Source organism: Eptatretus burgeri, chromosome 3 (genome assembly GCF_056783735.1).
Source record: "Eptatretus burgeri isolate ZD-2024b chromosome 3, Ebu_testis_v1, whole genome shotgun sequence".
In the NCBI taxonomy this organism is placed as follows: domain Eukaryota; kingdom Metazoa; phylum Chordata; class Myxini; order Myxiniformes; family Myxinidae; genus Eptatretus; species Eptatretus burgeri.
This window is the reverse complement of record NC_140963.1, coordinates 56,540,792-56,555,791: the sequence shown is the minus strand read 5'-3', so window position 1 is coordinate 56,555,791 and position 15,000 is coordinate 56,540,792. Positions and strand designations below refer to the sequence as shown.

General features: G+C 44.3%; 1 protein-coding gene across 8 annotated transcripts in view; it reads left to right on the top strand.

Moving 5' to 3' along the window:
• Positions 1-13,322, top strand: part of RIIAD1 (regulatory subunit of type II PKA R-subunit domain containing 1) — a 17,859-nt gene extending 4,537 nt beyond the window's left edge. For 3 of the 8 annotated variants that reach the window (XM_085873527.1, XM_085873524.1, XM_085873529.1), the window contains 3 exons: positions 6,432-6,508; positions 9,197-9,243; positions 13,092-13,322. In XM_085873527.1, coding sequence (XP_085729653.1) covers positions 6,432-6,508; positions 9,197-9,243; positions 13,092-13,180 — 213 coding nt within the window. In that variant the 3' untranslated portion in view covers positions 13,181-13,322. Of the gene's footprint in view, positions 1-4,838; positions 5,509-6,431; positions 6,509-9,193; positions 9,244-13,091 lie in introns of those variants that run through there. The other 5 variants (XM_085873525.1, XM_085873523.1, XM_085873528.1 and 2 more) reach the window with 3 other exon arrangements.
• Positions 13,323-15,000: the final 1,678 nt, after the last annotated feature.

Genomic DNA, 15,000 nt, shown 5'->3' with positions numbered 1-15,000 from the left:
CAGTCGGCAACTGGCTTTGTAGGCCAGGTTGGAAATGTGGCTTTCCCAGGAAATATCATTGCAGATAGTGAGGCCCAAAATATACTTGAGCTTTTTCAACAAAAGAAATGGGAACTTTGCCATCAGGAGTTTTCAATGTGAAAATGACAACTGCACTTAATAGTGGTTTGAAAGCATCTTTCCTGATTTCGCTGAGGATTATGTCCAAAAAACCCCACACAGTTGGAGAAAATCTTGTGATGCCCTGTATGAGAGCTGTGTGTAAATGTTTATTAAGAATCTGAAGGAGTGAAAAAAAAGTTGCCTCCATTCCAATTTCAAACAAAACAGTTTGTTGTCACATTCAAGACATATTGTTGCGAATCTGGAAGCCATGAGCACTCAACATTCAGGTCCCCATAAAACAGTTATATCGGTAAGTGTGTGTTTCTAGTTATGTTTCCATCCCAAGTCTAATGGGAAATAAATGTTCGTGCGCTGCGAAGTTATTTTGATAGTGAGGGTTTTCTTTTACATTTTTACACCCCGTATCACAACAACAACACCTTCGCTCCATCCTGATGCCATAACGCTCATGGCATTCTTTGCGTGCTCGCCAGCAAGCGTGGGCGGAGCCTAACCTAGGCATGGCGTCCCTCTAAGCCAATCGGCAAGGAGCGGGCATCTCACCCGCCCCGTTTTCAACTCAGCACCATTGCCATGAGGCATGTGGCCAGAGGTGAGGAGGTGGGCGGAGCCACAAACGCCTCCACTCAGGACTCTGCCCAGAGGGGTGGGAGTTGCCCCGCCTACCGTGGGCCTGTCCAATGGAGGACGGCCAGGGAATTGCGCGATGGGTCCGACCAATCGGGAGCCGAGGGGTCGGGAGAAGAAGCCCCTCCCTCCAAAAAAAGAAGGTGGTGGTTGTCGGGACGAGGAAAAAGGAGAATTGCACCCCGTCTGCTCTCATCGTGCCGGCGTCTGCTCTCGTCCTCTCGCCGACACTGGTCTGGTCTCATCTCGAGGCTGGTCTGGTCTCATCAAGAGCACTGGTCTGGTCTCATCTCGACGCGACTGGTCTCATCCTGGTTCGCTCGTCTCGGCCAAACTACACGAGGCGGGAAGGTCCATTTCCTTTCGGGTATTTGTGTGTGCGTGTGTGTGTCCTCTGGACCCGTCTTTAAGTAGCAACTGGATAAGTGCTTTTGCTTGTACATAGACTGCATTTCTTTTAGTTGGTTTAACTCTGCTCCTTGTGTGTCCCTTCCCCCTATTGTAAATAAATATTCCTTTTGTTGAATGTTTCAGCTCGTCTTTGTCCTTTCCTTCATTGGCTTAGCACGGTGCGTGTTGGGGAATTAAAAAGGCCGTTGTTCCCGTAGTTGTGTGCATTTGGACCGATGGGACCTCGGTCACCATCCGCTCGGGTTACGCATGGGTCGAGCACGGTTACGGCTCGTCCCGTTCGAGCTCCGTCGAGGGTGTGAATACTCGGTAGTTTGCCACGTGGGCCTCTAGGTATTTTGAAGTTTGGCAAATAGCCCTGTGCCCACGCGGTTGATTTATTGACGATTCACAGTCCTGTAAGGGGCCGGTACCTTCGGAGTTATCTGAGGGTGATGATCTGAATTCCGGGTGTTCGGTGAAGCCGATTCTCCTGCTCCATCTAGTGGTCGTGCTCACAGCCGATACCCGGCCCACAACAATATCACTCTATAAAGAAGAGCAACTTGTTCAATGTCTTCAAGATAATAGATTCGCCATTCAAATCGATGAATCCACAGATGTTGCTGGTTTAGCTGAATTATTATTTTTATTCTTTAAAGTTTTTTTTTTTTTTTTTTTTTAATGTTGTGAAAAAGGGGGTAAGTGGTTGGTCTGGAGTGCTCATGGCTTCCAGATTCTAACAGCGTGGTCTGGAGGAAAAATATAGACACCAAGGTGGTCCATATGTTGAAAAAGGTCGGGAACCACTGCTCTAGGCCATCCTACCAGCCCCCATGTTATTATAATTGTTATTCAGTTCACCACCATTTAACCCTCATCAATGCTGCTCCATCATTTGGTAGCAATTTGAATTTAAAACTATCAATTGTGGCTCTAGATTCAGTTAGTGACCGGATTTCTGAATCAACAAAGTATTAAATTCCCACTATCTGATACGTAACCATGACTCTCCATCAGATACCATGACCTGCTCTGCAATAACATGACAAACTAGAGGGGGAGCACTTGGTAGAGTGCAAAACCTCCGCCGCCAATACTGCTAAGTCACTCAAGTGAACCTGATATCCTATTCATTCAATTTGACGTCAACAGTGCTCACAGAGTTATAGTTTGCAACTTTAACTTTTACTTTTAACTTTTACATACTCAATTCATTCATCATAACTAGATTCCTTGAGACAGAAATTGATTTTACGTGGGTATATCCACCTGAAGTTCCAAAATCAGCCGCAATTATAATTTTGGCATGTTTTTTGTTGGAAATCGCACAACATGTAGAAATGCAAAAAAAAATATCTAAATTTTGTGGAAAAAAAGTTGCAAAATTTAGTTTTTTTCTCTTTAACAATTTTTTTTTTTGGTTGGAAATCACTTTAAACATGTAGAAATGCAAAAAATATATATATTTTTTCAAAATGGCCACCATAGCGGCCATATTGGACTTTGGACCAAGTCCAAAATCTAATGGCATGGTCCTTGGACCATACCTAATCCCCCCACCAAGTCACGAACGAGTGATATCATATCAGCCACGAGTAGATAAACCCATATCACCGATTAACCATGTGATGATTTGTTTATCATATACTTGCCATACATAATTCAAGTTTAAAAAATAAAAGTATAATTTTTGAAAAAGTTTCATTTTGTGTTTTTTTTTCTCAAACAAATTTTTTTTTGGGGGGGGGGGGTTGGAAATCACTTAAAACATGTAAAAATGCAAAAACAAAAATTCAAATATTTTTTCAAAATGGCCACCATCGCGGCCATATTGGACTTTGGACCAAGTCCAAAATCTAATGGCATGATCCTTGGACCATACCTAATCCCCCCACCAAGTTTCGTCGAAATCAGTCAAGGAGTTTTTCCGTAATACTGTTCACAAACAAACAAACAAACAAACAAACAGACGGGTGAAAACAGTAACCTCCGTCCATCTTCGATGGCGGAGGTTAATGATGCGAGGCTGTGATCTGCAATGCGATACTATGACACACCAACCAATACCGTGAAACACCAACCGATACCCTGACCCACCATCGGATACCGTGACCCACCATCAGATTATCCAGCTCGACATCCATTACTGTGGCCCGCAATCCAATACTGTGGCCTGTCATCCATTACCGTGGCCCACCATCTGATACTGTGGTCCGTCATTCATCACCATGGTCTACCATGTGGCACCATGGCCCGCAATCCGATACTGTGGCCTGTCATATATTACTGTGGCCTGTCATCGATTACCATAGCCCACAATCCGATACTGTAGCCTGTCATCAATTACCATGACTCGCCATCCGATTCTGTGACAAGATATACAATTCCATGACATGCTGTGGGATGCCATTGATCCACTGTCTGATACCGTAACCAGGCATCCAACTGTACCTGACAATAACAATTCTCCTGACAATAGCTGACAATGGTAGCCTTTAGTTTGACAGCCATATCTTCTTGTGATGTAAGCCAGTGAGCTACCTGCCAGCTTAGTATCAGATTCAATAATTTAACTTAACACCAGGATTTTTTTGGTACGCAAATTGGAGGCTCATTTAAGAGTGAATTGACAAAGTGTACACCGGTAACATCGTAACAGTGGGGTCATAGTTGAATAAAATAAGCAAGGGAATGAGTGAGCAACAAAATATGAGAGAGGGGATGGGAGGAAACCCAGTAATCTACAAGTAAGATGGTTGAGTGGAGGTGGGTTATTGTAGATCGAGAAGATTGCAGGTAAGGATAGGGGACATGAGACATAATACTCTGTATTGCACATTATGAGAGTAATGTACGTTGCCATCACACTGAATGTATTTCTCATTCTCATTTGGGTGCCGATGAGAGTTTTTGTTTTTGTAGTGAAATTACGTTTTTCAAATTTTGTTGTAATAACAAGCTCAAATGAGCTAAGATCCTCGTCCTCTTAATGATGACGTCATAAAAACGAATATGACATCATTGTGATGTATCAGCTTTGCAATGAATTATCCGTGCTAATGCCCGGCTTGATTCCCGCAAACAAAATTCAAACAGCTTGCCTAGTTTCGGAGATAATGGTATAGGCGATTTCCGTTAGCGGCAATATTATGACGTTAACTTTTTTCTAGGAAGAATTTCCAAAATAGCAGATGGTTGCTGCCTGCGCGTGGGCTTTCTGCATATACATGGCAAGTTTCACGAAGATCCAATGAAAACTCTGGATTGTGAAACAAAAAATGTCAAAAAATAGGAATGACGTCATAAAAATGGATATGACGTCATAGTGATATCATATGTGCGGTAATTCATCTCTGCTCATGCCCTGTTCGATTCCCGCAAACAGAATTCAAAAAGCTTGCCAAGTTTCGGAGATAATTTTTTTAGGCGATTTCCATTAGCAGAGATATTTTGATGTCATAACTTTTTTTTCTCAGAAGAATTTTCAAAATCGGAGATGGTTACTGTCTGCGCAGGGTATTTCTATATATATATATATATATATATATATATATATATATATATATATATATATATATATATATATATATATATATATATATATATATATATATATATGCCAAGTTTCAGGAAGTTTCGATGAAAACTGCAGGCTGTGAAACAAAAAAGTCCACAAGAAGAAGATGAAGAACAACAACGTGAATAAGACTTAGCGATCCTCCACAGGGATCGAAAAAAAATCAGAGTGAGAGGAAATACCGAGGGGTATTTTCCAGGACTGCAACAACTCCTGAGGTGTCACGCTGCTTTCAATGCCGGGCAAGGTCTTTGCTCGGATAATTCTTGATAACAGTCGGGCTTTACACCAAAGAGGTCAACAATTGACCATATCCTTGCTCTTTGGGTCCTCACCGAATGTAGACGAGAGTTTCCGCAGGGGCTGCTTGCAGCCTATGTTGATCTCTGTAAAGCGTTTGATTCAGTGAATCGGGATGCCCGCTGGAGGATTCTTTGTCTTCGTGGGGTGCCACCAAAACTGATCAATCTGATGTCTGAACTATACTCTGTGGTACTGAGAGTGCTGTGAGATGTGGTGATACCATCTCTGACTTATTCCAGTTGTAAATGGAGTTTGTTGGGGGGTGTATATTGGCCCCCACACTTTTCAGCACTTAGATGGACTGGATTCTGGGGAGGATGTCGGAGAGATCAAGCTGCGGTGCATCGTTTGGGAATCTCAATATCTCTGACCTTGATTTTGCAGACGATACAGTCATCTTTGCAAAGACTCTGGATATCCTTTTGGGGGCCCTCGAGGTGCTGAATGAGGAGTCGGAGCAGCTGGGAATACAGGTTTCCTGGGTCAGTACCAAGAGCCAGGCTTTCAATGACTTATTGCATGCTGCTATCTTGTCTGTACCTGTTTGTGGTGAGGATGTTGAGGTCGCGGAGAGATTCACTTGCCTTGGCAGTGATATTCATGTCTCTGCTGGCTGTGAGTCAGAGGTCAATAGACGTCTGGGCAAGGCCTGGGGAGTCATGGATTCACTGGTTCATGTAGTGCGGTGCTGTTGGTGCCTGTGCAGGAGGACTAAACTCTGAGTCTTCAGGTCCTTCGTGCTTCCAGTCTTGCTCTACGGATGTGAGACTTGGATTCTGACCATGGATTTGAGATAGAGACTTAATTTCTTTGGTACCAGGTCTCTTCGGAGAATCCTTGGCTATCGCTAGTTGGACTTTGTGTGCAATGAGCGCTTGCTGAGAGAGACTCAGATGAGATTTGTTACCTATATCGTCCGTGTCAGCTGCGACTGCATGGACATGTGGCTCGTTTTCCTGATGCCGATCCTGCTCACCAGATTCTCTCAGCGAGGGAGCCTTGTGAGGAGAGGAGGCCAATGGACTGACCACATGCCTCGTGGTTTCAGCAGGTTGATCAGCATCTCAAGGGATGGGGATGGGCCAGGCGTCTGCCTGGGGGGATGGCCAGATGGAGGCCACTGGAGTACCGTTGGAAAGTGGATGCAGCAACGCGCTGTTCCAGCACATGCTCCCATACCTGACCTCACCTGAGAGGAAATTACCTCATTGATGATGGACCGATGTGACGTCATAATGAAATCTTTTTGAATACTGGTATCAGATAATCACATCAATTGCAGGAATTTGAGGGTATTGTCAAGGGAGGATATTTCAATAGTTCCGGTATATTACATTATCTTAACTCGTTGTTTTTTTTATGAAGTGACGTTTATAAGAGGTTTCCTGCTTTCATGTTGCTGCAGATTCAGACCCGAATAGCAGATGAAGTGTACCTGCGCTCACATCCAGAAATCCGAATCCTCTTCACTGACTTTTTGGAGTAAGAATCTGCTCATGAGTATATTGTTGTGAGAAGAGGATCTGCCTCATTAATTGCAAGTTAATATATATATATATATATATATATATATATATATATATATATATATATATATATACATACATACACGGGGGGCTGCAAAAGTAGGTATACAGTAAGGAGTATTGGTTCACGAAAAAATATTTTCACGAAAAAAATAAGTGACCACTATATTCGTTATTGTTGTCCGTCTGTCCCAAGCATAGCTCCGTGGGTTTTGTTCCGATCCTGATAAAATTTTGGTGGGAGGTTTATATCATGATCGAGTTGTGTTTTCCTGAAAATGGGCGTGGTGCGCCCATTATGGGTGGAGCCATACCCAAAAAACATGTTTTTAGGGGGTAGCCAATTTCAATTTGCATCTTCTCCGAGGGGGTTTGGCGAATCTGACAGGGTTTCAGTATTTGGTTAGCCCAATGGCACCTGCATAGCTCCATTGAGCTCAATTTTTCATTTCCGTCCCAAGGTCAAGGTCACAAGCTTAGAAAATTGCGAATTTTGACATAAAAAAATTTCTTCTCCGAGGGGTTTGTCGAATCTGGCAGGGGTTTCAGTATTTGGTTAGCCCAATGGCACCTGTATCGCCCCACGGAGCTCGATTTTTCATTTTCGTCCCAAGGTCAAGGTCACAAGGTCACGAACTTAGAAAATTGCGATTTTGACAAAAATCCATCTTCTCCGAGGGGTTTGTCGAATCTGGCAGGGGTTTTGGTATTTGGTTAGCCCAATGGCACCTGCATAGCCCCACAGAGGTCGATTTTTCATTTTCGTCCCAAGGTCAAGGTCAAAAGTCACGAACTGAGAAAATTTCGAATTTTGACATAAAAATCATATGACCGCCCAAACTTTGAGAGCTGGGATGACAATATTTTTTTATGCATAATCTTGAGGTCATTCCCTACCTGAAGTCTTGAAACCATTTTGCTTTATCTCGAACACATTGCCTGTGGCACCCCCTTCAAGTTTGTTTTTTACGCTGATTTCATCAAAGTATGGATAATCCGAGGAGTGCGAAATGCCATATAGCCTATATGACGTTATATTGTTCCTGGAATGTTCCAGAGGAAGTTTTGCACCAAAGGTCATAATCCTTGACCTTTGACCTTTAAAGTTCACAAAGGTCAAATTATCAAAGATGTGGGAATCAAACCGGGTTTTCGATCTGCTTCGACGAACTAACTCCATTAAGCTATAGCACATATCCTGTTTCCTTATTTTAATGTCCACAACATTGTTTTGTGACCTTTAAAGGTTATGCAAAGGTCAAATTTTTAAAGTTGTTGAACGAAACCGGGTTTTCGACATTTTGCAGCTAATAACCTGTCACTCGTACCACATCATGTTAATGTTTGACCAAGTTATAAAAATGATCATCACATTGTCTCATCCTTGACTTCTGAAACAATCTACATCGTCAAATACCGCTCTTGAACCATCGTTGTCTTCAGACTTGTACCAGTATATCATTACTGTATACCTACTTTTGCAGCCCCCTGTATATGTCAAATCATCCTCTTGGGGTTTCCATAAATCCTCATTCTTTTTTCCAAGGTGGTGATTCTGTGAGAAATGTAAACCTCATGAGGAAATGTGAATGTACTATTATTTTTATATTAGTTTATGTCACGAGAAACACCCGTTCCCTGTGGAAGTGGCGAAGGCGGCCGGGGGTGTGGGCACATGGGTGTGGGAGGTGGCCACTTAATAGAACATTCCCATGCACACCCAGAGGATAACCACCGAGTTTAAATACATTTCTTTGCAGAAAAAACTAAACGGACACATGTGTTTTAACGCATTCCCCCACATCGATGTTGACTATAGTTTTCATTACACCATAACAGGGAATTGGCATATTTCAGAATGATTTGTTCAACTTCCAGGAGTTTGATTTTTTTTTGAGTGATAACATCTAGTTTTCAAGATGTTACGTCCAGCAGTGCAAGAGTGATATAGCAAGTATGATAATTCACCCACTTTCACATAAAAGTAAAAACTGAAGTTGGAGGTGGCCATCCAACCTTTGTATAACGTTCCAATGCACAAACAAAGTACAACCACTGCTTTTGAACTTATTCAGTCCAGCGGTTTTGGAGTGCATAAAATATAGAACACGTATGTAAAGTGGCCAAGTTGTTTTCGATTCTATAAGGTTTTAATACAGAGATATTGTGATACTCTGTAAAGCACTAAGTGGTGTAATGAGGGAGTCTGGTGCCATGCCAGGGGGCTCAACATAATTTTGTGCAACCCTTGCCCCTCTCCCTCTCTCTTCCACCTCCCAACCTAGAATTCCTAACCCCACTCACCAAAGGGAAACTAGCATATTTATATTAAAATTTCAATGAATCGACCATTGACCACTCCACTCAATGTGGTATGCCAAAACAAAGATGGAGCACAATGTCAGTTCACTGAAAGAAACACTCACTTTACTTGGCTGTCAAGTCTCTCATCATCATGACATGACAAAACGATCCCTGTTCTGTATCTTGCAGTTGTCAAAATAAAGTTCACACAAAGAAAAACAAGACCGCCACGCGAGACCTCAATTAACAGTTTGAAGATGATGTGGTGTTGCATTGATGGAAATTGGTCAGTATATGGGCTTCTGCTAAAATAACCTTTCATTTTTCTCATTCCAAGCAGAACAGTGCTTCAACAGAAGCCTGAAGATGTAAAGGAACTTGCTGCAGGTCAGTTTAACAAGAACATGAGCACAAACACCTGTTGGTGGAAGAAAAAAAAAAACGGATTCAGTTCCTGTTTTTATCAAGTGATTACATATTTGAATGACCTTCAATTACAATTAGCGTCTGCTGGGTGCCTCATCATTACTGAGGGGTGAGCAACCGAACTGACTGGCTATACCACTGATTAACTGACTCATCAAATAGGCAATAAATTCGAATTTGGCAATCGTCCCAGCACACGTTTTTTAAGAGAAGCAAGATGAAATATATATGATATCGTTACACAATGTTTTGTCAGGTCTTGTCAGGTCAGGTTCGATCTGTGACCTGCTACAGGTACCATGTAAACCTGTACTAACCTGTTCCATGGTCGGGTTGTCGGCGACTAAACCGTCTCCCCCACCAGGTTTTCTGGTGAGGAGGGTGTTTGGATATGGACACCCAGCAGGATTAAAAACAAAACCTGTCAAAGGGCGGAGGAGCTCCTTGTGAGCCAACGGCCATCCATATCTAGTGCCCAACTGTGTCTGCGGACGTCCTCCTGCAGTTGGGTCACTTCTTATTAGGAGGTTGGTGGCAGGATTTGCACTCCGGCCACCGTAAAACCCTTCATTCCGCAAAATGCAAAAAAATCTGAAAACCCACTCCGTGGGAGTACCTCCTGTGCAGCTTCCCTTCGCAGGGCAGCTCACCGGATGACGGGATTGGGGCAAAGCCTTCGGGACCCCCAATCTTTGATAGGAGGGAAACCACGGGGTAACATCCCTGGGTCAGATTGCGGGAGAGTGTGTCGGAGTGGTGCTGAGGTGTCGTCCACCAGACGGCGGTCTCCTTGGGTTAACCTGAGGCGGTCCCTTCGGGTGGGTGCCTGGAATGTCCTATCCCTAAGAGAGGATGATCACCTGTCTCTGTTGTCATCTGAGCTCAAGCGTTTGGACATCGGGATTGCAGCTCTCTGAGGTTCGGAGACCGGATTGCGGCGAGATAATGGTGGGTGGTTACACCTACTATTGGTCTGGTCGCTCTGATGGTTACCATACCCAAGGAGTTGCTGTAGCTGTGTCCAATAAGCTGACCCCAATGATAATTGAGGTAACACCGGTCAACGAGCGTATTATGAGATTAAGGATTCGTCACTCCTTAGGTGTCATTTCCCTGGTCTCTGTTTATGCTCCGACTGAGGCGAGTGATCTCACCGTGAAGGATGCATTCTACGCCACACTCGAGTCTGTGGTTGATCAGTGCCCCAGACGAGATACACTTCTAGTCTTGGGGGATTTCAATGCATCGACTGGAACTGATAGGGACGGTTATGAGGTGTGTGTTGGTCCCCATGGGTCAGGAACTATGAACCAGAATAGCACTAAGTTCCTTGACTTTGCAAGAAGTCATGGACTTAGGGTGGCTGGTTCATGGTTTCAGCGCCCACAAGCTCATCGCTGGACTTGGTATTCCAACGCTGGCGGTGTGGCAAAGGAGATTGACCATGTCCTCATTGACGGTCGTTGAAAGATGATCCAGAACTGCAGGGTCTACCGGAGTGCTCAGTTCCTCAATACTGACCACAGGCTTGTTGTAGCAACTCTAAAGCTGCACCTTAAATCCTGGAGAATGGTACCATCCCAGCCGAGGTTGGATGTTGCCAAGCTCAGGGATGAGAGAGTAGCTGAGGAGTTTGCGAACAGGCTGAGTGGACACTTGGGGGGTCTGGGTGCTTTGGGGGGTCCTGAAGAGTTGTGGAGCGCCTTCAAGACCACCGTCCTTGATGTTGCCGGTGGATGCCTTGGAGCTCACCGCAGGGCAAAGAAGAATTTTGTCTCTCAAGGGACACTGGATACCATTGACCAGAGTCGCAGGGCCAGGCTGAATGGCAGAGCTGAGCTGTTCAGGGAGCTGAGGCGTAAAACTGTACGTGCACTGAGGGTGGACAAGGAGGCCTATGTGCAAGGAATCTGTGAGGGGGTAGAGCATCACCTGTGGACAGGTGATTCTCGTCCCGCTTACAGGGGAATTCGCGCATTACGTTCATCCAAGCCCATCCCTCGGAGCACTACAGTTCGAGCAGAGAGTGGTAGGCTCTTGACAGAGGAGTCTGAAGTGAAGGCCCGCTGGGCCGGTTACTTTGAGCGGTTGTACCAGGCTGATTCCCCAACTGTCGAGTTGGACGTCAAGGGTGTTACAATCCCTGTTGCTGACCCTCGAATCAACTGTGGTCCACCTTCGCTTGAGGAAACACGGGCTGCGGTGAACCAGTTGAAATGGGGCAAAGCTCCAGGGATCTGTGGCATCCATGCCGAACTTCTCAAGGCTGGTGGAAATGCTGCACTCGTGTCGTTGCATGCAGTTTTGTGCTCTGCCTGGAACACAGGCATCATCCCAACTGACTGGAAGAGGGGCCTTGTTGTCCCTCTCTGGAAAGGGAAGGGTGATCGCCAAGACTGCAACAACTACCGAGGGGTGACGCTGCTCTCAGTGCCGGGCAAGGTCTTTGCTCGGATAATTCTCGATAGGGTTCGCCACCATCTGCTTGAGCACCAGCGTCCAGAGCAGTCAGGCTTTACACCAAAGAGGTCAACGATTGACCGTATCCTTGCACTTCGTGTCCTCACCGAACGCAGACGAGAGTTTCGGCAGAGGCTATGTTGTTATGTTGATCTCTTGCAGCCTATGTTGATCTCTGTAAAGCGTTCGATTCAGTGAATCTGGATGTCCTCTGGAGGATTCTTGGTCTTCGTGGGGTGCCACCAAAACTGATCGATCTGATGTCTGAACTCTACTCTGGTACTGAGAGTGCTGTGAAGTGTGGTGGTACCATCTCTGACTTATTTCCAGTTGTTACTGGAGTTCGTCAGGGATGTTTACTTGCCCCCACACTTTTCAGCACTTGTATGGACTGGATTCTAGGGAGGATGTCGGAGAGATCAAGTTGCGGTACGTCATTTGGGAATGTCAAGATCTCGGACCTTGACTTTGCAGATGATGCAGTCATCTTTGCGGAGACTTTAGACATCCTCTTGGGGGCCCTCGAGGTGCTGAATGAGGAGTCAGAGCCGTTGGGATTACGGGTTTCTTGGGTCAAAACTAAGATCCAGGCTTTCGGTGACATCTTGGATGCTGCTGTCCTGTCTGTGTCTGTTTGTGGTGAGGATGTTGAGGTCGTGGAGAGATTCACTTACCTTGGCAGTGATATTCATGTCTCTGCTGGCTGCGAGTCAGAGGTCAATAGACGTCTGGGTCGGGCCTGGGGAGTCATGGATTCACTGGATCATGGGGTGTGGCGCTGCCGGTACCTGTGCGGGAGGACGAAAGTCCGAGTCTTCAGGTCCTTGGTACTTCCAGTCTTGCTCTATGGGTGCGAGACTTGGACTCTGACCAAGGATCTGAGACGGAGACTTAATTCCTTTGGTACCAGGTCTCTTCGGAGAATCCTTGGCTATCGCTGGTCGGATTTTGTGTCCAACGAGCGGTTGCTGAGAGAGACTCGGATGAGATTTGTTACCTGCATAGTCCGTGAGCGTCAGTTGCGGCTGTATGGACATGTGGCTCGTTTTCCTGACTCTGATCCTGCTCACCAGATTCTCTCAGCGAGGGAGTCTCATGAGTGGAGGAGGCCAGTGGGTCGACCACGTGCCTCATGGTTGCAACAGGTTGACCATCATCTCAAGGAGATGGGGATGGGCCTGGCATCTGCCTGGGGGATGGCCAGACGGAGGCCCCTGGAGTACCGGCGGAAAGTGGACGCAGCGACGTGCTGTTCTGGCACATGCTCCCATACCTGACCTGACCCAGCACACGTTTTTTAAGAGAAGCAAGATGAAATATAAATGATATCGTTACACAATGTTTTGCAGCATACTTCACTGAAGACACCCTGATAGATCGGATTCTGACCAAGACTCAAGAACTTCGTGATAATCCCCCATCCAGTGACATGTCCTGAACCTGCAGCATATACACATTTCTGCATTGTTCTTTTGATGGTTTACTCTGCATGTCACACCATGTTTCTGTTTCCAACCTTCCTTTATTCCATTTCAGATCCAAATAAAGCATGGTGAAATAAAAATTATTGAGGAAATGAATGTGATAAAAAATTTATTGAAACATTTTGTTTTGCATTCCTGGTCTGATTTCAAGAGAAAACGCGTTTCATTTTATATACAGTACCAGTGTGGACCAGCTCGATACACTTGCCTCACCTCACGTTGCTACAGAGGTGCAGGCTTGTTTAAACTGAGGGTAATGACTCTACGTGAGTTCCTGTGTTGTGAAGATTTACACCAATCATAATACAAACATTTATTTTGTACAAATTTATTTATTTGTAATCTAAAAAGGTCCAGGTGGTCGAAAGCTCTCAATGGTCAAGGGTCCAAGCTGTCTCATCTGTCTGAATGGTATAAGGGGTTTAAATGAAATTAAGGTCGAAGAGGTGTACAGGTCTAAAGGTTCTCGGGGTATAAACGGGATAAAATGTCAAAAGGATGAAGGGATCTAAAGATGTCTGAAGGGTAAAAGTGGTCTTCAAGGGTTTTAAGGTCCTTTCTGGTCTTCTGTGTCTTTTGAGTCCTCTGAGTCTTTTGGGAACTCCTGATCCTCTGTCTTTTTGATCCCCAGGGTCAATTGGTTCCTCGGGGTCTTGAGGGTCTGAAAGGGTCTTCAAAGGTTGAAAGGGTTTCAGCAATCAAAAGGGTCGAAACATACATTTCATTTGTGTTGTCAGGGTGCAACTGACGATCACAGAGAACATAATTAATAGACATATAGTCGCACAGCTTCACAGATGGCTTCACTCACGGACGGAGTGTTTTTCATTTTAAGATATATATATATATATATATATATATATATATATATATATATATATATATATATATATATATATATCTTAAAATGAAAAACACTCCGTCCGTGAGTGAAGCCATCTGTGAAGCTGTGCGACTATATGTCTATTAATTATGTTCTCTATATATAGATATATATATAGATATATAGATATATATAGATATATATAGATATCTATATATAGATATATATATATATATAGATATATATATATATATATATATATATATATATATATATATATATATATATATATATATATATATCTACATATACATATATATATATATATATATATATATATATATATAATATATACACATGTAACCGGGCGTAGTGGCGTGCACTTGTAATCCGGCTACTCAGAGACTTGGGTTGGAGGATCGCTTGAGGACGGGAGCTCTGAACTGGGCCACACGATGAGAGGGTGGAGGGCAGCCTGGAATCATGGTGAAACCCAATCCTTATCCTTGTGTCGTAAGAGGCGACCAGGGTTGCGTCAGAAAGGGCATCCGGCGTAAAACCAATGCCAAATCAGGATGCGGATCACAACGGATGATCCATTGTGGCGACCCCGAACGTGAGCAGCCGAAAGATGAACAATATATATATATATATATATATATATATATATATATATATATATATATATATATATATATATATATATATATATATATATACACATACATACATACATACATACATACATACATATGAACCGGGCGTAGTGGCGTGTGCCTGTAATCTGGCTACTCGGAGGCTTGGGTTGGAGGATCGCTTGAGGACGGGTGCTCTGCACTGGGCTGCGCTATGAGAGGGTGTTGGGCAGCCCGGAATCATGGCGAAACCCAATCTTTATCCCTGTGTCGTAAGAGGCGACCAGGGTTGCGTCAGGAAGGGCATCCGGCGTAA